General features: G+C 36.4%; 1 protein-coding gene across 17 annotated transcripts in view; it reads left to right on the top strand.

Moving 5' to 3' along the window:
* AHI1 (Abelson helper integration site 1) overlaps window positions 1-24,967 on the top strand; it is a 221,376-nt gene that overhangs the window by 91,200 nt on the left and 105,209 nt on the right. For 16 of the 17 annotated variants that reach the window (XR_004299980.1, XR_004299981.1, XR_004299982.1 and 13 more), the window contains one exon: window positions 11,903-12,020. Coding sequence is in view for 13 of the 17 variants with exons in the window: in XM_032407823.1 (XP_032263714.1) it covers window positions 11,903-12,020 (118 nt within the window). In the remaining 4 variants the exon portion in view is untranslated. Of the gene's footprint in view, window positions 1-458; window positions 497-11,902; window positions 12,021-24,967 lie in introns of all 17 variants that reach the window. The other variant, XR_004299983.1, reaches the window with a different exon arrangement.

The following is a 24,967-nucleotide window of genomic DNA, read 5'->3' on the forward strand; positions in this document are numbered from 1 at the left end:
GATATTATTGTTATTCCAATTTTAGAAAGGAGGAAGCTGAGGCTTATTGAAGTTAAGTGATTTGCTCAAGACCCCAAAGTTAGTCTAAAAATAGTAGCATATAAAAAGGCTTTGATTATTAAACAATTTCAACGAAATTGTATCGAGATGCTTTCAACACAGCACCTTTCTTCCTTTTACAAGCAAGGTTATTTTATATCCAGCCTTTAATTCAGTTGTCAAGAAAATAAATGTTAATTTAAAAGAGTTGGAATGGCACGCCATGTTTGTCCTTCCCTCTTCTTCTGTCCACTCCCAAAATTCAGTTGAATAATTAGACATTCATTCATTTATGAAATGTAATTATATCTGACACGAGATGAAGGGGTGAGACCTTCAAAAGGGAATTAGAATGGTGTTTGTATGTTCAAAGACTGCTTTATGTAATAGTGCAATGGAAGTATTTTTTTATTCACTAGACATCTACTACCATGTGGCAGGCACTTGGAATACAGAAGTAAGTAGTAGGCTATTGTTTCTTTTCACATGGGGCATCTTATGGAGGGAACATGTCAGAAAACACTGGGCTTACTGAGCTGTCCAGTATCAGTGACCCATTACTTTTTTACATTTTATGTAAATGGAATCAAATAATATGGGGTCATTTATAACTGGCTTCTTTCACTTAGGATAAGGTTTTCACAATTCCTCCATTTGTTGCATGTTATAAATACTATTTTTTATTACCATATAAGATTCCATTGTATAAATATATTACATTTTGTTTACCCATTCATTAGTTTATAGACATTTGGGTTGTTTCCACTTTGGGGCTATTAGAAATAATGCTACTATGATCGTGTATGTGCAAGTTTTTGTGTAAGCATATGTTTTCATTTCTCGGGATATATATCAAAGAGTGGAATTGCTGGGACATATGATAACTCTGCATTTAACATTTTGCAAAACAACAAAACTTACCCCAAGTGGCTGCACCATTTTATATTCCTGCCAGGAAGGTATAAGTGTTCCAGTTTCTCCTCATTCGTGCCAACGTGAATTTTCTCTTTTTTAGGAAATAGCTATCCTAGTGGGTAAGAAATGATACCTCATTGTGCTTTTTGATTTCTGTTTCCCTGATGACTAATGGCATTGAACATTTTTGATGTGCCATTTGTGTATCTTATTTGGAGAAATATCTGTTCAAATTCTTTAAAAAATTTTTTTGTCTTTCTGGGGGCGCCTGGGTGGCTCAGTCGTTAAGCGTCTGCCTTTGGCTCAGGTCATGATCCCGGAGTTCGGGGATCAAGCCCCACATCGGGCTCCCCGCTCAGCGGGGAGTCTGCTTCTCCCTCTGCCCCTCACCCTGCTCATGCTCTCTCTCTCTCACTCTCTCTGTCTCTCTCTCAAATAAATAAATAAAATTATTAAAAAAAAAAGTTTAAAAATTTTTTTTGTCTTTTTAATGTTCACTTTTAAGAGTTCTTTATATGTTCCGGATAGAAGTCTCTTATCAGATGATTTATTCCACTTTGTGAGTTGTCTTTCCACTTTCTAGATGGTGACCTATAAAACAAAAAGGTTTTAATTTTTATGAAATTCAGTTTATCTATTTTTTTCTTTTGTCACTTTGCTGTGGTGTCATATCTAAGAAACCTTTGCCTAACCTGCATTCCAAAGATTTACTTCCTTTTTTAAAAATTTTAATATGTTTAACTCTAACATTTAGGTCTGTGATTATTTTGAGTTCATGTCTTTATATGTATAATGCGATGTAGAGGTCTGATTTTATCCCATTGCATGTGGCTGTCTAGTCACACAGTCTAGTTGTCTCAGCACCATTTGTTGGAAAGGCTACTCTTACCCCATTGAATGGTCTGAGCACCATTGTCAAAAGTCTTTAATCTTGAAAGCAGAGTATATTTCTGCAGTTTCTCATCTATTACAACCAGGATAATAAATTTTTACCAGGTATCTAATTTTCTTCTTCCCTGAATCCCAGCCAAAGTTTTATGTTGTTGAAAATTCACTCATATTTTCTATTAACATTATTTAATCCTTGCCTACTAAGGATTGTGTGTGTGTGTGTGCGCGCGCACACACACGTGTGCTTGGGCTGCCCTCAAAGTATGCTCCTAAAACGCCTCTCAAGAGAAACACTTAACAAGGAGTAGGTCCTGCCCTGTAGAAGTCCTCATCCAGAAAGATAACTGGCATGCTCGAGAGCAGAAAGAAGAGCACTGTGCGTAAGTAGTAACAGTGAGCAAGCAAGGGGAAACAGTGTTTGATGGCCAGGTTGGAGAGGTGATTAGGAGATTATGCATGCCTGTTAGCATGGAAGTGCAGGGGAGGCATAATTTCCCTTCTGTCCAAGGTTCTGTGGCTGGTCTAACAGTTAAATTGACTTAAGAAAAATTAATAAAAGAAAAATAATTATGTACATATGGGAGCCCCACAAAGAAGGAGACTACAAAGCTGCCAGGCAGTTGAGGCTTTTCTACCATCTTTACTGGAGGAAAGGGATAGGGGTCTAGGGCTTCAAAGTGGGATGGCAGTTCAGGGGAAGGTGAGAGGAGGAACTGTTTGGTAAACAAGGGCTTCCCCTCCACTGAGGTGAAAAGTTCTCTCTGGACACAGCTCTCTTCCTAGTAGAGGCCCCTTTTCTAATGTAAATTTCCCTTATTAAAGGGCAGCTTCTATACCTGTTTTCAGAGCTTCTCCAGTATCTGCAGTTTCTCAAAATAATCCTTATGCCAAAGAGGCATATTTGAGGATGACATGTTCTGCTAAACCTTCAGTAAAGACTTAGATATTGTTTCAATCAGAGAAGCAGTGATGGAGGTATTAAGCTGGGGAGAATGTGAGAATAGATTTTAAAAGGGGAGCAATCCAAGAGGAGTTGGTAGCCTGGACTAAGGATGGTGTAAAAGATAAATGGATACCTATTAAAAATTTTAATAAATAAGTTTATTTGAGCAAAAATTGATTTGAATGGCATAGTCCCAAACTGGAAGTGGTTAGAAGTGCTCCACTGGCAGGAACTGAAGAAAGACTTTTATAGAGAAAATGCTGAAGCAAAGCAAGGACATTATAAATTGACTATAGTTTAAAGCCTAATTGGCTGTTGGTGATTGGTTGTCCTTAGGTTTCGATTTTGTAACCTTGAGGTATTTACAGTCTTAGATTTGGGCTTGCTTCTGTAGGCTGTAAGCTCAGCCGCCATGGCATTAGAACTGCCTCAGACTCATGGCCTCATGTTTAACAGTGGCAGTAATGAAGATGCAGGCAGTGGACACATTTGCGATGTATTTTGGAAGTAGATGTAACACAGCTCGGTGATGGATTGGATGTGGCGTAAGTGAAGGAATGAAAAGTCGGGGTCACTTCCAGCAGGTGTATAGATGCTAGCAGTGGCAAGAGGAGGTAATGAGATGAGGAATGCTGGAGTGGGGGTAGCAATTTTTAGGAGTGGAGTTTTGGATACGGATGTAGTTGTATAGTAGGCAATTGGATTTCTGAGTCTTGAGTGCAGGGAGTAAGTCAGGGCTGGTGTTCTATATTCTCAATCTGTGAAATTGAGTAAGATCACCTGGGGAGAGATAGCTAAATACCTGAGGCACTCGGCCAGGAAAAGGGGATGTCAGGGAAGCCTGGGGGAGAGTACTTCAAGAAAGAGGAGTGGTAAACTGTCACATGCTACTGAGAGAATGAGTAAAAGAGGATAGAAAATTGAGGATTGTATTTAGCTAGATGGTGTCCTTTGGTTACCTTGATGAAAACCATTTAAGTGGCACAGTTGAAGTGCATTGAGGACAGAATGGAAGCCCATAACTTTTGACCGGGGAGCAGAGAAACAGGACCTGAAGAGGAATCTCAGATGGACAGTATTAAAGCATACTTATTTGCTGATTGGAATAATCCAGTGGAGATGGAGAAGTGGGTAATGTACCATGGAGGTGGTAATTGCAGGACTCAAGTCCTTGAAAAAGTGAAAGAAGTTGTAGTCCTGAATACTAATGGAGACACTGGCCTTAAGAGAAGGGATTTTTCACCCCTTCTGATAGACATATAGGTAGAAACTGGGTAGATGCTTGAATACAGATGTGATGATGGGAAGCTGAGAGTTCTCACCTGATTGCTCCAAGATAGTAATTGGTATTAGAAGTCTTGCATTGCTCTGAATTGTTATAGCCCTAAAATATCTTCATATGAATTTATAATTTACAAATTTCCTTGCTCTTTCCTTTGCTTGGGGTTGGATTGAAGCATATCAGAAATGGTATTACCTGGAGTCTATTTCCATTAAGCTTTGTATTCCTCACAAATGGAATTAATTTGTTTTTCTCATGTTCCCAAACATGTTTATATTCATTTATATTCATACCTGGCATCATAATTGGTCCCATTCTTCCTTAAATGATAATTAGTTCTGCCAGAATTAAATTATGAATTCCCTCAAGGAGAAACATCTCTGTCTTTCTGCTTTCTCTCCTTGCTTCCTTGCTTCCTTCCTTCCTTTTCCTCCCTGTTTTCCCTCCTTTCCTTCTTTCCCAGCTTTATGTAGTATTGACTCCACCTCTGATCTTATATTTCTGAATTTCCACATTCCTCTGCAGCTTAACGCCATGGAACTCTATTTGTTTTTTTAAATTATTAATATCCCCTACCCTAGATGAATATAAAGGCAGCCAAGCTAAAGTTTATTGAATTATATTTAGTAGAACAATGCTATAAAGGTAAGGTAATAACTAAATTATAGTTAAATATATCCTAGAACATATTATTCACTGAAAGGTAAAAAAAATTAAAAAATAGAGAATTCAGAGAAGATAATTTTTTAATCTCCTAAAAAAAGTTTGGATATTTGAGATTTTGATATTTGAGATTTGAATAGAATACCGGTTTGCGGTTTTTTGGAGAGTTTCTTTTTGATAATTTTTAATTTGTTTTTAATGCTCGTAATTATTTCTTCATGTCATTTCAAAACTGTATAAAAGCAAATCAAGTGTTGTTATTTTGACAATATTTGGGAGACTGGCTTGACTGTAGGAGTGTACCGGCCACAGTAGGCCACTAAAATTATGGAATTTCATTCCTGGAAATTATAGAAAACAGGAAAAACTGCTTGTGATAGGAAAAGCCAATTTTTCCCCCATGTGTCTCCTTTACTCTTGCACTACTATCAGTACTCGAAATACTTCTGGCACCAGATGTGCTGTGGTTTTTCCCACACCAAGCAGTTCTCTGCAATACCAGCTGGGTGTCCCACAATTTGACTCCGTTGTGACGCTGTCTACCGGGGGATGGCGGCAGATTGGCAGATCCCACAGGTTAAGGACTCAATCCCACAAGACTTCACCTGCCTCCCTCCCCCAACCTCTACTATTTCCGATGCCAGTTGCAGGTCCAGGTTGTTACCTGTGTTTCTGACCAATCAGCTATAAATAGAAGGTTTCCCATGACAATTCCTGAGGCTCAGTTCACTGGAGCAGCTCACTAAGAACTTGGGAAAACAGTTTACTTACTATTTGCCAGTTTATTATAAAGGATACAGATGAACATCCAGATGGAGAGCTGCACAGGGCAGAGTATGTGGGGAGGGGCCTGGAACTTCCATGCCCTCTGCAGGCACACCACTCTCCCGGCATTCCCACGTGCCACCAGCCAGGAAGCTCTCCAGACCCCATACGGCCGGTAGTTTTATGGAGGTTTCTTCAGGTAGGCATGATAAGTTATAATTTCATTTCTAGCCCCTCTCCCCTCTCTGGAAAATGAGGGATGGGCTACAAATTCCAAGCTTCTAATCATGGCGTGGTCTTTCTGGAGAGCAGCTCTCCTCCCAGAACACACCAAGAGTCACTTCAGGAGAACAAAAGACATTTCTGTCACCCAGGAAATTCCAAGGTATGTTAAGAGCTCAGTGTCTGGAACCAGAGTCAAAGACCAAATATTAGAACAAAAGATCCTCCTAGTACTTCACTTAGGAAATTACAGGGTTTTAGGAGATCTGTGCCAGGAACTGGAGCCAGAAACCAATATATTTTTTTCTGTTATTTCACACACTAATTTCTAGATTTAAATTTGAGTATTAAACCATGTAATTTAATGTGTTCCTTACATTTAAGCCCTTTATTCTATAATTTTTATCATTAAAAAGTTAGATTTGGGAAGTCTGAAAAACAAAAAGGTTTAAAAAAAAGTCCAGGGGCGTCTGGGTGGCTCAGTCGATTAAGCGTCTGCCTTCGGCTCAGGTCGTGATCCCAGGGTCCTGGGATCGAGCACCGCATCGGGCTCCCTGCTCAGCAGAGAGCCTGCTTCTCCCTCTCCCTCTGCCTGCCTCTCTGCCTACTTGTGCTCTCTCTGTCTCTGTCAAATAAATAAAATCTTTAAAAAAAAAATAGAGAATCCAGAGAAGATAATTTTTTTAATCTCCTAAAACAAGTTTGGATATTTTTATCATGAAGAGGTAAAAAGTAAGTTGAGATTTGAATAGAATAGTGGTTCAACACAAACACCACCTTAACTTTGGGCAAGATTTTAAACATACTCCTTTCACGTGTATATTAATTCATTTGACCTCTGTGCAGTTCTTATTAGTGCTATATGAGTTATTTACTAAAGAAAGATGAACAAAAACTGGTTCTTCACTGTCAAGAAGATTATAGTCTGGTGGATGGTGATTAACCAAATAGATAAGCACACTGAAATGTTACCAATATTGTGATAATAAAAGATAGAGGATACAAGGCATAGTGGAGAGACAAAGGAGGGAGACGTAAGTTCTCCTGGGAGAATCTGAAAGGCTTTTCACACATGATGTAACACTTGAGCTAAAGCTTGAAAAAGGAGTTGGCATCCACCAGGAAGATGGAGCCAAAAGGAAAGCCCATTCCTGGAAATGGAACAGTAAGACCTAAGTCACGGGTTCGTGAAACAACCTGGACGGTCTGCAGAGCTACACATACTTTGTTGTAGCTGGAAAGTAGGAAAAGGAGCGATAAGGTTGGAGAGCGAGGTAGTTATTAGAATATAGAAAGCTTTGTATGCCAGGCTAAAAACTATGGACTTTATCTAATGGAACAGCTGATGCTGGGTTTTAACAAGAAATGTTACTCAGTAAAACTAGCATTTTAGAAAGAGCTTGTTAGTGTAGAAGAATTAGAGAAATAGGAAATAGGGAAAACAAATCAGGGGACGATTGCAGTAGTTTGCAAGCAGAGAGGAAGGCCTGACCCAAAGCACTGACTGGAGAAAGAGTGAGACCAGATGTCAGAGCATTTAATTGACTTAGTGACTAATTCTCTGTGGAGGGTGAGATGGCAATGTAGGATTCCCACCTTTCTGGCCAGGGCAACTAGGTGGATAGAGATAGCTTTCCCTGAGGAAGTAAATAGTCGAAGAGAAGTTAGTTTAGTCTTGAACCTAGTGATTGGAAGAGTTTTAGATTTAAGGAACGTCTTGTGATGAGCACTGGGTGTTATTGAACACTACATCAGAAACTACTGATATACTATATGTTGGCTAACAACATAAAAATTAAAAAAAAAAAAGTCAGCATAGATGGCAGATGAAGTGATGAAAACAAACGTTACTGCCCAGGGGAACCACACAGAGTGAGGGAAGAGAGGGTCCAGTGGGTCTAACAAACAACCCTGATAAGCAGTGGCAGGATAAACCAACAGAAAATAGTTTTCCAGAAACGAGAGGGAGTGATGGGCAGTGTTAGAGATCGCAACCGCTTAAATGAATCTGCTAATTGACCATTTGAAGTCTTGGGTGTGGTGACTTTAATTTCAAATTTAGTCTTCTGGTGGAGAAAAGCATAGTTGTACTTGGTTGAAATTGAATGGTTAAGTTATATGGATAGCAGTTATGTGCTGTTTTTCAAGGAGTTTAGCTTTCAGTGAAGCTTAAGGAAATTATGGAATCGTTGTGAGAATTTTTGATTGTTTGCTATTTGTTTTTATACTGAAGTAGAAAGATCTCTGCTTATATACTATAGGGAAACAGCCAATAGAGCATTTGAAAGTAGAATTTGGAAGAACTTTAGGTATTCCCAAGGGAACAGATGGAGGGATTAATCTTGAACAGAAGGACACTAGAAGAAAAGAGGTTGAGGGTGGATGCAAGAGGTATATTCTTTCATAGGTTTGAAAATGAAGATTTCAGAGGGTTGAAGACCAAATTTTCTCTGAAGTAAGGAAATAGATTAAGAAAAGAGGCAAAGGTTTGGAGAAAACCAAAATATATTGAGGTTAAATTGACTTTGACTAAGGCATGTTGTTGGATAGGTGGTTTGAACCAGCACCAAATCTTAATTTTAAGCTTTGCACGGGGAATCCTGTTAATCATCTTTGCACTACCAGTCCTTGGTATATATATCAGAGGCTCAAAAAGTCTGGATTAAGTGCTGCAAAATAAAACTCGTTATAACTGATTCAAATTGGAATTCTGGTTTTAGTTCACGTAGCAGTGATGAACTGACTTGGGGGAGATTTTCTGGCACCTCACCCCACTGTAGAAATTTCTCTTCCAATAGGAAGTGTGTTTCTTCCTAATCCCTCACATCACTGTAGTAATTTATAAGGAAAATATATAGAGACGTAGAGCTCATGTTTGAATTTCTCTTTATGATACCATAGGCTACTCATTTGTTAGGTTTTACTTACCTAGAAATCACAGGAACTTAAGCTGCTTTAAATTTATGGTACGAGAATGTTGATACCTGGCTTCAGTTGCCCTGAATCTCTGGCTCAAGTTTTCTGTTTCACTTGTTCTTTAATTATTGGGATTCTAATTTTTATAACAGAAGTTTGATTTGCAACAGAATGTTTCCTGGGCATTGGGGGTTTTTTTGCAACCAGAACCATCTTCAAATTGAAGTATTACCTACATTGTTGTTCGATTTTAATGGGAAAAAAATAGCCTTCTGGAGGAGGGAGGGAGACAAATTTATAAACATAAGTATATAGACAGTATTATCATCTTCCAGGTTATAATTTAAAACCAATTTGAGGTGTCTTCACAGCTTGAAATTTTAAAAACAATTCTACTTTAGGTGAATGTAGCATATAATCTAAAATCAGCGAAGATGATTAGGCTTGTAAATGTATATGAAAATGAATGTTATATATCTCCCAAAGGTTTCATAGTTTAGCTAACCACTAAAAAACTAATTGTTAGCTTGTTCAGTGTTGTGCACTCAGTTTTAGATCCAGACAGTGACTTTTTTAATACGAAAATTAACCTCAAAAAAAAAAAAAATTAACCTTCTCTTAGGGAATTAGAATTTGCATATTTTGTACAAAGCTGCTTCTGCTCTGAAAGAGCAGGCAAAAACATTTTTGTGATTAACGTGACACGAAGTTCAGGTGATACTTTTTCTTTTTTTCTATTATGAATTTCATTAAATTTGTATGCTTTTCATTTTCCCCAGTTTGGAGGTATTAAACTGACTTTGGCAGACTGTGGTTTTTGCATGAAGCAAGCAGAAGAATGTGTTGTGAAAAGAGGGCAGATTCGTGTAGGGTAGACTATCTTAGCCAACCTCTCTGTTGTTGTAAAATTATTAAGCAATTCTTTTCCACAGCATGTATTTCAAAAATAGATATTGCTTCACTCTGTTTAATGGTTATTATTATTTTTCTCCCTCTAAGTAAAGTAGTGCATATGTATAGGCTAGCTCTGAAAATACTTTGAGTGCTAATTTCAAATCACTGTAATAATTAACAACTGTCCAAGACCTTTGAAATCTGCTGTATGTTGTCACTTACCACTTCATAGATATTAGATAGTCTCTCAAGAAATGTGTCAAGAAAGAGCAGAATTTTAAAAATGCTTAGAAAAAAACTGTAAAGTCTTTCTGTTTGAGCAGAGACATTTAAGTATCCTATTCTAGCTTTCCTGGTGTTCTTTTTGGTTTTAGCACAAGTAAACATCTGAAGAGGAAGACTGAAAAGCCTATTGTGTGTGTGTGTGTCCCGTCCCCAGCATACACCTGTTCTTTTGCACCAGATTTCAAAATGCATTGTTTGACATGTAGGATAAAAATTTTTAAGAACACAGAAGTAAAACTGAAAATGATTCTAAAAAGAGAAGTGGATTAGATTGTTAAGGGGTAATATATCATTGTATATAGTACTTCCATTTAAAAGCATAGCACTCTGAAATATTTACTGCATCATCATGTTAAATTACATGTTCCTAATTACTCTGACTTCTAGTGATGTTAATAATAGTAACTAATATTTCTGTAGAACTTTATTTGTGTAGTAGCCTATGGCTTCCCTTTGCCAACATACTCTACTTAAATCTATTTTTTATTTAATACGTTATTTAGTGCTTTATGTATTTGCATATGCGAATGGCACTTTATAATACCAGTCATCTTTATTGTTCCTCCAGCACATTCCCATTGAAGCATACCTACTTTTTTAAATATTTATTATCTGCGCTTAAAGATGGAAATAAAGCTCAAAGATATGAGATGATTTCGTTGTTACTTTAGGTATTGTATTAATATAAATAGTCACCATTAATTTTGGTCAGTGTTTAATAATGGATTCTGATAGAATTTTTAAAGCTAGATAGTTTTTTTTAGCACTGGTGTGGTATTTGATCCCATCTAACTACTTTGAAAAATATTTTTGTTTTTTATAAAATGATATCACAACAGTTTACCAACTTTGGAACTATATTGTCATATGGTCTTAATGAATGGACTTTTTCACCAAATATGTAAAAGCCCTTTGCTTTAAGAGAAAAAGCTTAATCTAAGATACACCATTTACTGTCACTGTTTGAAAGAAGAGAAGCATTTACAAACGTTATGTAAATGATGAGTCAGATAAAGGACATGTAATAACCACAGTCCACTACTATGTAGAGCACCAAAAGGGAATCTTTAAATGCTAATACAGTGGTAGTCCTGAGTGGTTTCGATTATTCTTTAAAAAGAGAGAAGGCAGCTATTTTCATATATTAGTATATATATGCCATAAATTATCCTTTAACAGTTGGCAAGTCACAGATTACATTTTGCAGTAAATTAGAAATTCAAACTTCCAAATTTTTCAGAATTAGATCACATTTTATCATGATTTCTGAAAATGAAGATACTTCAAAAAATAATAAGTATATAATGAATAATTTAATAATTGAACAAGAGACTAGATCATTGCCAAAATTAATTCTAAGTTACAAGATAAGTTTCCTAATACACATTTAAAACTTTTTTGTGACCTGTTGTTGTACTTGTTACAGGTATCATTTTTGGAAGACAGTATTGTATTCAGACAGTCATAGTAAGCTTTTTGTGTTAATAGAGCATCGTATTTACTTACAGAAATTTTGCTTCATCATTATATCAGTACTGTTTTTAAACAGTGTCTTAAGAATAAGGGTTTTGATGCAATGGGAGCTATTCCACTTGGCAAGTGAGGTTACAGCTCTGATACCTGGGTCCCCATGATGTATGTAAACAGATATTATAGGTGTTTTCTGTGCATTCGCTGAAAAGGAAGGACCCGCTAGTTCACAAAATGCTAAAGAAATGTGGCTGTGAAACATTTTAACTTTATTAATTGAAAGTCGGGGGTGGGGTCACTTTTAATTTTCACGTCTTTGCATAACTTGTAAGAACACTCTATTTTAAGTTAATAATGTCAATTCTATGAAAAGCAGATTTGTTTTTGTAAGGCAGATGTGCTTTCCTATAGTGATGCTTTCGTTACCACTGTGCTCCTTCCTTGATAAAAACTATTCTGTTTCGTAAACTTTTAAAACTAAGCATATAAGTCCTTACCATTTGTTTTGACCTACCATGTGGCCTGGTTTGCATTGTAAGCAAATATTTCTCATCCAGTTTTTGCATCAGTAACCCAGGAAATTACACTTTGGTTCTGATTTGCCTTTCCTATTACAGGTCAACAAAAATCTCTCGTTTACTTCAACATCAGTCTCCTCACAGCAGTCAAAGTTAAGACAGTCGGACATGCTGGCCGCTCATCAGATTCTACATCAGTTTGGTTTCACTCAGACCGGTGAGCCCCTTTCTTATTTTGAGTATTCTTTTAAATGTTCAGATGATTTTTTTTTTTTAATGAATGTCATTTATTTCACTTCAGGAATATAGCCCATAGCTTTGTAATGATCAGTTTTCACATTTGAATGACGTTCTAGTGTCTTTTTTCTTTATAATCACTAAAGTTATTTCAAAAGCAAATTTGAATTTGGTAACATTAATAGTGGATACTCTCAAGCTCTGTTTTATTGAACAGAAAATAATTTTAAAGTAGCAAAACATGTGAGTTTTAAATCTGTGTAATATTAAATCTGATTCAGTTTCCCTTGGATAAAGGAACCATAGTTGATGGGTAATCCCATTTTATAACTCATTTCAAGAAAAGCCAAGGTAAAATGCATTTGGGAGAAACAGGATACAACCTGCCAGTGATACCGTGTTTCTTCAAAGTTGGCAAATTAATAAAATATGCAAAGAACCTAGTTACAAAAATCTACATGAATCACTGAGTTGAAACGAACGGTACAGTTGCAAATTTTTAGGCTAATGTTTTAAATTTATTTGAATAAGATTCTCAAAGGACGTCAAAGAAAAAGCATCAAAGTGAGAAACGTATATTTTGGGTAATTAAAGATGACTATTTCTGTTCATTTAGCTGTATGTTTTCACAGTATTTTTTCTATTGAATTCTTTTAGAAAGACGAGACAGCAGAGAACAAAACAATTATCTTTGTCAAAGAGATTATAATAAATTTGAGCTTCAAAAGATCAACATAATTTATTTAGAAATTTGGGGACCATATTACTTTTCTACTTTAAAAGTGTTTGGAGTTTACATACACAAGCTATTTTAATATTATTGTATTTTAATATTGCTGTATAAGTTACACATTACAGAGAGAGCATACTGGGATTAAGAATTCTTATATTCAGTCCTGGCTGTGCCTTTTATTACCCTTATTATCTGAGAACCTTAAATCTTCATTTGAAAGTGGAAATGATGTTTACATTAGATATTGTTGAAGTTCAAGAAAACACTTGGTAAACATAAAGTACCATATGAATATAACATACTTAACAAACGTGATGAGTGTATGTATGCTAGCTTTGAACATACTTTTAATTCTAATTGCAAATCACTATAATAATGAAGTTATCCCAAACCTTAGAAATTTTAAATTTCTAGTGTTTCAGATGTGTGTCAGAAGTTGGAACAATGGCTTTGGTCATTCTTACAAACAGTAGAGGGCACACTGTGTGCCACCCCTTTAGACTCTTATTCTCTACACCCTATCTAGATACTTGGTTTGCCTTCAGATCATGTCATTTTAATGACTAGGAGGGAGAGAACCAGTCTCCACCACTTGATTCCTGTCATCTCCCTGTTGAGGTCTAAAATTCTTCTGGGAACAAATCCGTGATTCCACACTTCAGGATCAAAAGCATAGAATGTAAATGTCTGGTTGAGTTAATATATTGATTAAAATTCATTCAAGTAGCGTCTTAAGTTTGTCAGAAAACAAGGTGAAGATAATAGATACAAAATTCTTTCCTATTCCATAAAGGGAAAAATAAGGATATATAGGAAGCCTTTTGAAATGGGAAGAGGGATTACCACTGAGACAGATAAAGAATAAAGGGAAAGCCAGATATGATAATGGCAAGTCTTACAAACTTCACCATTATGCATAGGCTTTGGTCCATCTCACCTTCAGCTTTCCATGGCCATATAGCTCTTGAGTGTAGCATTTCTATCATGCATGTCTGTATGTGTACACTATCTCGGAAGCACTACCATTAAGCCCTCACTTGACTATTTTAGTTATTAATATGCTTGACCTCATTTTAAGGCATAGCCTTCCTATAAAAGTTGTTGAGATATCACTGTATAGAAAAATTATAAAAGCAGAATATGTAGTCCATTGCAAAATGGCCAAATTAATCCATTTTATTCATTAAGAAGTTTATCTTTGTGGAAAAGAATTATGCAGTAGGAAACAGGTGAGGTAGTTTCTACACCTGGTTCCATTTCTAAATGACTGTAGAATCTTGAGAAATTTTTTCAGGCCTCAGTTTTCTTATCCCTACAGATAAACAAGGGCTCTGGATTTAATGAGTTTCTGTCTTAAAAATTCTGTGATTCTAGGGGCATCTGGGTGGCTCAGTCAGGTAAGCGTTTGCCTTCAGCTCAGGTCATGATCCCAGGGTCCTGGGATAGAGCTCCGTGTCGGGCTCTGCTTCTGCCTTTCCCTCTGCCTGCCGCTCCCCCTGCGTGTGCGCTCTCTCTCTGTGTCCCTCTCTCTCTCTCTGTCAAATAAATAAAATCTTCAAAAAAAACCCTCTGTGATTCTATTCAGTATTCAAATGAGCTTTAAAAAGGGATAAACAGTTAAGTGTTCCTGACTGTACAAGAAATCTATTAGAATCTGAAATACAAGAATCTATATATATTAGAATCTGAAAAATAAGACTATAAAAACTGGGGCGCCTGGTTGGCTAAGCTGGTTAAGCATCAACTCTTGATTTCTGGTCAGGTTGTGATCTCAGGGTCATGGGATCGAGCCTCCTCCACATCCTGTGGAGCCCCACGTGGGGCTTCACGCTCAACTCTGAGTCTGCTTGTCCCTCTCCCTTTCTGCCCCAACATGTGCATCCACTCGTGCTTGCTCGCTCTCTCTCTAAAATAAATAAAATCTTTAAAAAAAGACTACAAAAACTAATGTAGATAGGATGTTTAAAAATAAAAATCTTAACTTGTAAACCTATGTAAATATTTAAGTCATATCTGTAAATGTTTGGCTTTGTACAGTATAAAGAAAAGCTATTTAGGGGCACCTGGGTGGCTCAGTCGTTAAGTGTCTGCCTTCGGCTCAAGTCATGATCCCAGGGTCCTGGGATCGAGCTCCACATCAAGCTCCCTGCTCGGCGGGAAGCCTGCTTCTCCCTCTCCCACTCCCCTTGCTTGTGTTCCCTCTCTTGCTGTGTCTCTCTCTGTCAAATAAATAAATAAAATCTTTAAAAAAGAAAAGAAAAGCTATTTAGGGGTGCCTGGGTGGCTCAGTCAGTTAAGTGTCTGCCTTCGGCTCAGGTCATGATCCCAGGGTCCTGGGATCGAGCCCTGCATCAGGATCCCTGCTCAGTGGGCAGCCTGCTTCTCCCTCTCTTTCTGCCCTTCCCCCTGCTTGTGCTCTCTCGCTCGTGCATTCTCTCTCTCAAATAAGTAAAATCTTAAAAAAAAAAAAAGAAAGAAAAGCTATTTGACATAGAGCTAATCAGTATGGGCGCCCTAGCCCTCATGTTAGGAGGCTGAAGAGCACAGGTTGATTTGATATATTTTATATATGAGTTTCTATACTGGAAGGCTAGACTCCGAGGCAGGTTTATGGCCTGCAGTAACTTCTGTTAACCCTGATTTGGGGTAAGTTCTAGATGATGGAGACTGCTAGAAAAGTAACTTTCTTCCTAGGTTTGCATTCCTCAGAGTTTCTAGAACAGTACCTTTTCTCATTCTACAGTCACTTTAAGTGGCTGCTTTGTTGAAGGTCCTCTCTTAAGGATATGGACTAAATATTACAGTCTCCGCCCTCAAGCAGCCAGTCTGACTAGAGAGAGTGATAAGCATGGAACAAATTCTGTCAGCATGTGATAGATTATAAAATCACAGTATAAACAGAGTGTCACTGGAATAAAGAGGGATAGAGCAACCAAGAGCTTTCTCAGATTTTTTTTAAAAGATTTATGTATTTATTTGAGAGAGTATGTACATGTGTGCACACACTGGGGAAGGGGCAGAGGGAGAGAATCTCAAACAGACGCCCCCTCCCTCGCTGAGCGCAGAACCCCCCGCAGGGCTCCGCTTCACGACCCATGAGATCATGACCTGAGCTGAAACAGAGGCGGATGCTCAACCACCTGAGCTACCCAGGCACCCTGAGGTTTCTCAGATTTTATATGTCCAAACAAAACTCATGCCCCAAACCCCTTCTTCAACCTCTACTTTCCTTCCTACACACCAAGGCTTCCTAATCCCAGCACTCTAACCACATTTACCCAGTTGTTCAGGTTGCAGCCATTTTTTAGTTGTGTTTTTCCCCACCACTTCCCTACTTCTACTCTTGTCTCTTAGCTTATTCTCCCCATAGCAGCCAAAATGATTCTTTAAAAAATGAATTAGATCATGTTACTTCCGTGCTAAAAACTCTTAAATGTCTTCCTATCACAATTAAAATGATTCTCAGAGTCCTTACCCTGTCTTATAAAACCTTCCATGATTGTGTCTCTGTTTTCATGTTGGCCTCATCAGTAGGTTGGTGGGGGTGGGGTTTGTTCAGGAGGCCATGCCAGGTGATCCAAGAACTAGGTAACCAGACCTACACCTTGAGGACAGCTTGACTTGGCTAGGGCTCAGGTTGACTCTCAGTTAGCTGGAAGAAATGCTGAGGTGGATGTGTTTAGGAAGAACTGAGTCTGTAAAGGTAGATTGAGGCCAAATTGTGTCCTACTGAGGAATTCATATTTTATTTTTTAGATAAACTAAAGCTGTCCAAAGGTATGAGTATGAAAGACATATGATAAAAGTGTTTTAAAAAAACACATCTGGTAACTAAGTGAGGAATGGGTTAGAGAGGAAAAAAGCTGGATACAACTCTTACGAGATACTTACTTCCAGAACTATTCTTTAGGCTTTTACTCTGGGTTCTTAATTACAAAGGAATCAGTCCACTAATCCTATTAATCCTATTAAAGTTAAAACTATAAATCTCTCCCCAAGTAACTTTTATGAGAAAGAAAATTTTACAGTTTTGTCAATTATACTTTAATAAAGCTGTGCAGAATAAAAGAAAATTATAATTTTAACATTTTAGGTTAAATTGTAGGGTGTAGCTCATAATGCCTCACCATGTAGAGAACATCTAATACTGCATCTCAAAACTGTGTCCATGCTTCCTTAGTATAATGAAGATCTCTAAAATAATAACAGCAATTTGTGTTTGTAAAAAAAATGATGAAGTGCTTTCATGTACATTCTCATTTGATCCTCAATAAAACTTTCTAAGGAGTAGGGTAAACATTAAAATCACACGGAGTGGAATCTTTCTAGAGCTTCTAGGACCTTAAAACTTGCTACACAGCCGCGTTAGAGTGAAAGTGAGAGGCTGAGAGGCAGAGAGGCTGGCTTGTCAGAGTCCATATAGCTGGTGGTGTCATAAAGCAAGATCTCCTCCCTCAGTCCTTCTCATCCTACAGAACCAAACTGCCTACTTCTAGAGGAGGGCACAGGTGCACGAGGTGGAGTGGACTGACCCTCCGTGAGGCTGTGCCTGGAGCCACTCCTTCATTCCTGGCCCAGTGACCTCCCACTCTGCCCCATGGTCCCTCTGGCTGGGGTGTTATCTTTTGTTACCAGCTTTGAAGGTCTATGATCTACTGTAGAGTAATAACCTGAACAGTACCGCGTCTGTGGAACAGGTGCAGGTGTTAAAATTGAGGTGTCAAGAAGGTATTTCCTGAGGATTAATGAATTTATATTTTTCTTTGACCTTTAAATATAATTCTGTGTTTGCTAGTTATTAGATTTTTTTTTTTAAGGTTTGGTTCCAGTGAGACTGTAGTATTTAAGGCCACAGTCAAATCAAGAGTTTCTCTGCAGGGAAATTTTGTTCTGTGATCATTTGTCTGAATCTCAGATCCCACTGAAACATCTCAGGAGTTTTTATGGAAGTAAATTTTAAAATGTGGATTATTCAGTAAAAATTAGAATTAGTTACTGTTATGGGGGGAGCAGAAATTAGCAGGAAGTGTGTATTTGTTGGCGGGGGGTAGTTATATCATCTTTTCATGTTTCTATTTGAAGGACAGCATGTTTCATTTTTATGTACTTAGTAGGTCTTTTCACAGCATGGCTCGAAATTAAATTTACTTCATATTCGGTAGATAACTTGCCATACAAAACATGAATCATTTTATTAATATGTCTTTATTAATGTAATTTTTATAGCATCTTTTTTAATTGTGGACTTGGAGTTTGATGGGAAAAACAGAGTGTGACATGGTTTTTAAAAATAATCTATAGCTTCTGTCTTCTCCATATTTTGTTTGTACTTTCTATTAGCCTATATAAATATATATTAAACTTTATAGCCAACCATTTAATCTAACTTTTTATCTCATCCTAAATAGTCCAAGTATTTGATTTAAACATAATCATAAAATGATTCAGATGACTTCAGTATTGGTTAAGAGATGTCAAATTAACTTCTGTGCATCTACATGTTTAATATTTGAAGAACTCTATTTTTCCATTGAGTTTTGCATGTCTTTGACAATTGCACACTTATTCCTTTGACCAGCTCTTAAAATTAGGAGCCAATTTCCAGTTAAAGTTTATTTTTATTGTTTTCAAGATTTCAGTATCTCTTAAGGTTTTAATTTTTTATAGAAAAATACAACATTTTTGGAGTGCCTGGGTGGCTCATTCGGTTCAACGTCTGCCTTCAGCTCAGGTCATGATCCCAGAGTCCTGGGATCGATCCCCACATTGGGCTCCCAGCTCAGCAGGGAGTCTACTTCTCCCTCTCCCTCTGCTCCTCCCCGCTGCTTGTACCCTCTCTCTCTCTCAAATAAGTAAGTAAAATCTTTAAAAAAAAGAAAAAGAAAAATGTAAAACTTTGAAAATAATATCACTGAAATCTAAAATGAATCCTGGGTCATAGTTTCACCAGAGATTTTGTGATATCATTATATAACCCATTGTAGGAGGTAGATTACATCAAAGTTGGAAACATGATGCTTCTTGTATTTCAAAGGAAGGGAAAGAAAACATTTGGGCAAAAATTAGGAGTTAGAATGACCCTGAATAAACACAGCTGATGGCGAAAGGGGGTTTCCATTTTAAGGAAGGTAAAATGAGCTTCAAAGAACTTTCTCATATTTTCAGAATTGGCAGTTTTCTGATAGTATTACTTAATGAAATTTAAACTGTTAGTTGAAAAGCACATTTTATTCTGATTTCAAACTTCCAGAATTCCAAGATTTCAGTTCAGGTGGTGGGATGAGTGAGAGGAATCAATTCACTGTCACAGATAAAGATGTCTACAGAGGGGCGCCTGGGTGGCTCAGTCGTTAAGCGTCTGCCTTCAGCTCAGGTCATGATCCCAGGGTCCTGAGATCGAGCCCCGCATGGGGCTCCCTGCTCCGCGGGAAGCCTGCTTCTCCCTCTCCCACTCCCCCTGCTTGTGTTCCCTCTCGCTGTGTCTCTCTCTGTCAAATAAATAAATAAATAAAATCTTTAAAAAAAAAAAAGATGTCTACAGAATTGATTTTCTGTAGACAGATGTCCTTAAATGTGCTTTATGGTACTAAAAAGAATCAAAAATGTTTTTATTATACAATTTTTAAAAGCAAGAATTTGTTTTCCAGAACAACCACTTTTCTGAATTCAGCATGTGTGCTTTATGGTGCAGAAAGTACTGGACCTGGGGTCCAAAAAGACAGGGGAGCTGGACCTGAGCCCTAATTGTGCCACTTCCCAGCTGTTACCTCGGCTAACTGCCTTTATCTCTCCAGGTGTATTAGCTCTATATTCTACTTCATATGAATTTTCTACTTCATAGAATTATGAGGATCAGAAAAAATATTTTAATACTTTGAAATCCATAAGAAACTGTAGGCATAAACAACATGAGCTTTCCTAGGAAGTTCTTTTGATTTTTTTTTTTAAGTTTGAAATCGTGCAATTTGTACTGTGGTCAGAGGAATGGAGGAAGTCTTATTTTAAGACATGATTTAATAAAATGTGTTAAGTGATAGTATAGAAAAAAGAACATGTCACAGAAGCAAATAATGGATCTAGAATTTTCAGAAGCATGCCAAAAAAGACATTAAAATAAAGTAATTTTAAGACGAAAGTTTCCAAACAAGCATCTCAGACTTAATCCACTGGAACCCACTTAGCTTTTGAAACTTTGGCTTTCCCCGTAAGTACCAGTCAACACAAAAGCCCTGGAGGTGTGGGACTATTTTCATATTTGAATTTTTCTGGACACTGAGCAAATGACCTTGATTTCATGGATTTTTTTTTCTTTAACACATCACTATTTTATATTCCCCTTCCACAAAGACTGAGATTTCATTTGTTAGATTTTTTTGTTGTTGTCGCTTGTAATTGGGTTCTCTAAAATTGATGTTTGGTACATTAAAGATATAAGGTGCCATTTTAGCCACCAATATCAGTATTTTACTAAGTGATTCTCCAGTGATCCAACTTAAAACTAAAACTTATCCTCACTTGTAATAGAAGCTCCTATATTTCCTGAATAATAAATATTACTTGAATTATTAAAGTGTTTCTGTGTTAATAAAGTATATCCTATATATTTATCATTTCCTAATTTAAAAATTATTCTATCAACTCTAGTAAATATTAGTGTACTCAGTGGTTCATCATTCACATGGATATATACACTTAGTATTAAGGTCCCCGTCTAGTTACTAAATTTCTCCTATTACCCTCTGAAGAGAGAATATGAATACAAACTTTTCTCCTCATTTAAATCTCTTGATTTGAATGAGCTTAAATTTGTCCACTATTTCCTGCCCAATTATTTTCTAAGAAGCTATTTTACATGATATTTACATGGTGTATAGGTTCCAACCTTACAATTTTCAACCTTTTCCCCATCTGTTAAAAATAGTCACATTTCTCTGTGTGTGGGTGTGTGTTTTGTTTAAGAACCTATTAAATTTAGTCGTTGACATATATTGTAGCATTTGCCCAGTAGGTTAATTTTAAAGGTGAAATAATTATATTAATATTCACTGAATAGTAAAAAGAAGGCAACTGAAAACCATTAACTACAAGAAATTAAAATGAGATCCTATTGATTTATTAAAAATGAAAACTATATAATTTTATCCTAATGCAGCCAGATTACCTGCCAGACCACTGAATTTGCATTTTATAGATATTCTGATGGTTACCTTTTCTAAAACTTTCCAGTTGACAACTTCTTAATTTGTCTTTTTTTATATTTTGAAGATTTATAGAAGATATTTGCATATAGCATCCTTTTTTAAAAGATCATGAGTAAATCTTTTGAGAGCATAGGCAAAGTTAAACAGAGCTGCTGTAGCATAAATGGTTCTGAAATATGAAAACTAATTTCAGAAAAGATATTCAGCCGCAAGCTTGTATAGCAAGATGTATGTAAACTAACCACTTTTGTCATATATGTGACAGAAACGTAATCATCGTCATGCATGAGCTTTAATTTCCTGAAAGAAGCTTCTGTATTTTACTCTCCTGTCTCATTTCCGATGACAGCATTACCATTTTTCAGGTAGAAACTGTGGACCCATCTTTGACTCCTTATCCTTTCCTCTAACTAGTTAGTCTCAGAGCCTTCTCAGTTCTTTATTCTAAATCTTAATTCACCAAGAGTCCTTTTGATCTTTATGATCTCTTTCTTATCTTGTTTGTTCCTTTTTTCTAATGTCAGAGTTTTGTGGGTGTCATTACATCTTCCTAAATCTCTCTAAGTTCTTTTCTCTGAATTGATATTTTCCTTTGTGCTCAGTTTTTTCATCTGTTTATGTATCCTATCTTTTTCTTTCATGCCAATGGTTTTTCCTCTATATCTGATGATCCTTGGTGTCTGTCTCTTTTTAAAAATGAAGGACTGGGTACGAATATAGTGTCCCTCTTCTGTTGTGTAAATAGCGCTATTATCTCGCTATTTTGTTTACTTTAGCAGAAATCTCTTGAGACCTTTGTATTTATGGCTAAGACATATTAACTGGCAGCTTATATTTAGGGTAAGCAAGCAAGATAAATGAATCCACCTGTCAGGCTATCAGACTTATTGCCAGAATGAGAATAAGGGGACAGTAGTATTCACTGTAGAAGTCTTCACTCTTCCCAAGTGGTGTGTCAATAATATTTTTAGGGACAATTCCACTGATTTATTTTTTAATTTTTAATCTTTTTTTGCCTATGGTTAGTGCTCAGCAGCATCCATTTTATGTGGGATCTGCAGCCTGTTTGGCCTAAGTGTTTTACATACTAACGTTCAGTTATTTCTCCTGGGTTTTGTTTTGTTTCCCCCCTACCAAAGATGCTGTTTCTGTGTTCACAGGTCTTGACTTTCATTGTCCAGATAGATTCTGTATCTACTGCAGCTCATCATAAGGTTTTCAGGCAGATGTTTCTAATCACTTTTCATCTTCTATAAATTTGTTGAAATCTCTAACCTGTTTTTTTCAAGCTTACCAGTGACTTTCACATTGCTCATTCCCATGGTCAACTCTTTGTGTTTATCTTACTTATCAGCAGCCCTTGACACATTTGATGGCTTCTTAATACACTGGTTTCTGGGACACCACATTCTCGGTTTTCCTTTTATCTCATTAGCCACCACTCTGCATTCTCTTTTGCTGATTCTTCCTCTTTTCTTCCGTGTCTTATTAGATTGCTCCACTGCAATCTGATCCCCTTTTATTTCATATATATGTGTATATATATATGAGTATGTATACATATATTCATATGGAATGGGTATATACACATATATATCCATTTCCTTGGTGATCTCTTGACTTTAAATAAAACCTATATGCCAGTGTTTTATCTTCAGCCCAGACCTCTTTTCTGAACTCTAGACCTGCAGAGTCCAATACAGTACTCTCTAGCCTCAGGTAGCCATTGAATACTTAAAATGTAGCTAGGGTGACTTGGGAACTAAGTTTTTAATTATATTTCATTTCAGTTTTTAAATATAAATAGCCACGTATATTGCCAGTGGTTATCCTGTTGGACAGTTCAGACTTACAGAATCTACTTCTATATGAATCTTCATTATTTGACACCAGATTGATCACATGTTACAATATAAAAAATAGATTACCTCTTTTTTTAATACACGTAATGCTTTTAATATTAAAACTTCCTTAAATATAATATTGAAAATTTCATAGTTTTTCATCATTGTAACTATAGAAATGTTATTAATAAGCAATATTGAGGGGCAGAGCAGCTGGGTAGCTCAGTCTTTTAAGTGTCTGACTCCTAATTTTGGTTCAGGTCATGATCTTAGGGTCATGAGATCAAACCCTGTGTCAGGCTCCCCACTCAGCAAGGAGTCTGCTTGAGATTCTCTCCATCTTCCTCTGCCCCGCCTCCCGTACCCTAGAACACGCACATTCTCCCCCCGAAAATAAATAATCTTTAAAAAAAATAAGCAGTATTGATATTAATTTGAATAAGAGGTCTACAAGTTTCTTATTCTTCATATTTAAATCAATACATGACATTCTGCTTGCACTTAGTTGAGAAGTCATATACACCTGAATTTAGATCCAGATTCTGTTAGTTATGCTATGACCTGGAGCAAGTTATTTCATCTTAGTGACTTGTCATTTGAAAATAAAAGATGGGAAAGTGTTCACTGCAAGTGAAAGTTTTTAAATACCAACCTATGCTTGACTTAAAATGCACTAGGAGTTATAGATAGTATCTTTATGACTATATTCAGAGCTATTTTAATCATTGAGCTTTTTATTTTAAATTTACCTTACTTCCCACTAAATTTTAGAAAGAGAAATCACTATGTTCTTAGAATTAGACTTAGTAAATGTCTTAGGTTAAAATCCAGATTCCTCCAGTACATATATATTTTTTTAAAATACAATTTCTAGGCATGCTGATTAAAGCGTTTCCATAACAAAAGTGATTTTTATTATATAATTCTAAAGTAGGAGAGGTGGAAAATTTCAGCTTCTTTATCAGAACATAATTTACATCATGATGAAAGTAGTGAATGTTTGTGATTTACTGCTGTGCCTCCAGGGTAAAATCAAACTGTCAGTAATCAATTCACTCAAAGGTGAGGATTAAAGGAAGAATTACAGCTTTATATGGCTGTATCCGGCAAGGGGAGAAGGGCAGGTTATAAAATGGATAAATTACTTTTGACCAGGGATAGCTTTATTCTTATATAGTTTGAGAATAAGACTGCATTTAATGTTATTTAATATCAACCATAAGATGCATTTTACTATTTTTATAATCACAAACCGAAATTTTGTTTTTCCATTTTTAAGGCAGTGAAACATACAAAATGAAGTTATTGTCGGGTATATTTCTATATATATGTAGTTTTTAAAGTAGATTTTTTCATAACTTTTCTGATAATAAACTTAATGCATGGTTTTGAAGGAAATAAGTATTCCATAATTTTGACATCTTTCTCTAAATGTAGATGTTATTTTTAGTTTTTCAGTGTTATAGTAAATACATCTGCATATCAAAATGTTGTGCATACCTCTGATGATAAAAAATATTTTTAATTCATGTTTAAAATGAAAGGTCAAATTTGACTCCCTGTTAATCATGTTTGCTCATTCCTGCCCTTGATGTACCCACATATGTTCCACATCACTTTCATTTCAGCCTCCATGTTCTGTGATTCTGGGAAGAGTGATGACTTTTAACAACTAGTAATCATTCTTTTATTTATTAATTTTGCTTAGGGTGGGCACTGCTTAGAACCAAGGAAGCAGTTCCCCATGTGTACTCCCTTGGTTGGGGGAAATGAAATATCATTTATAGCATAACAGTAATAATTTTTGTTTCCTTTGTAAATTCCAGTGTCCCTAAGTAACTTTTAAAAAAATTAAGTCTATGACAAGACATAGTTCAGTTTTTAAACATTTTAGTTTGTGTCTACTAAAGGCTCTAGAAATTTAGAGGAAGACTGGAAATTTGGAGGAAGAGGGCTATCTGAATTAAAGTTCTCATTCACTCTTAGGTTATGCTTTATAAGACTATATTCAGAATAGCCTTCAGGTTTCCCTTAGACTAGCTAAGTGCATACTTTTGCATTTTGTGGTTTAGTCAGTTTGGTCTGGATAGCGAACAGTCTATGATATCATAGAATTTACTGGTAATGTTTTCTGGAAATGAATATCCAT

Source organism: Phoca vitulina, unplaced genomic scaffold (genome assembly GCF_004348235.1).
Source record: "Phoca vitulina isolate PV1807 unplaced genomic scaffold, GSC_HSeal_1.0 scaffold9, whole genome shotgun sequence".
NCBI lineage: Eukaryota > Metazoa > Chordata > Mammalia > Carnivora > Phocidae > Phoca > Phoca vitulina.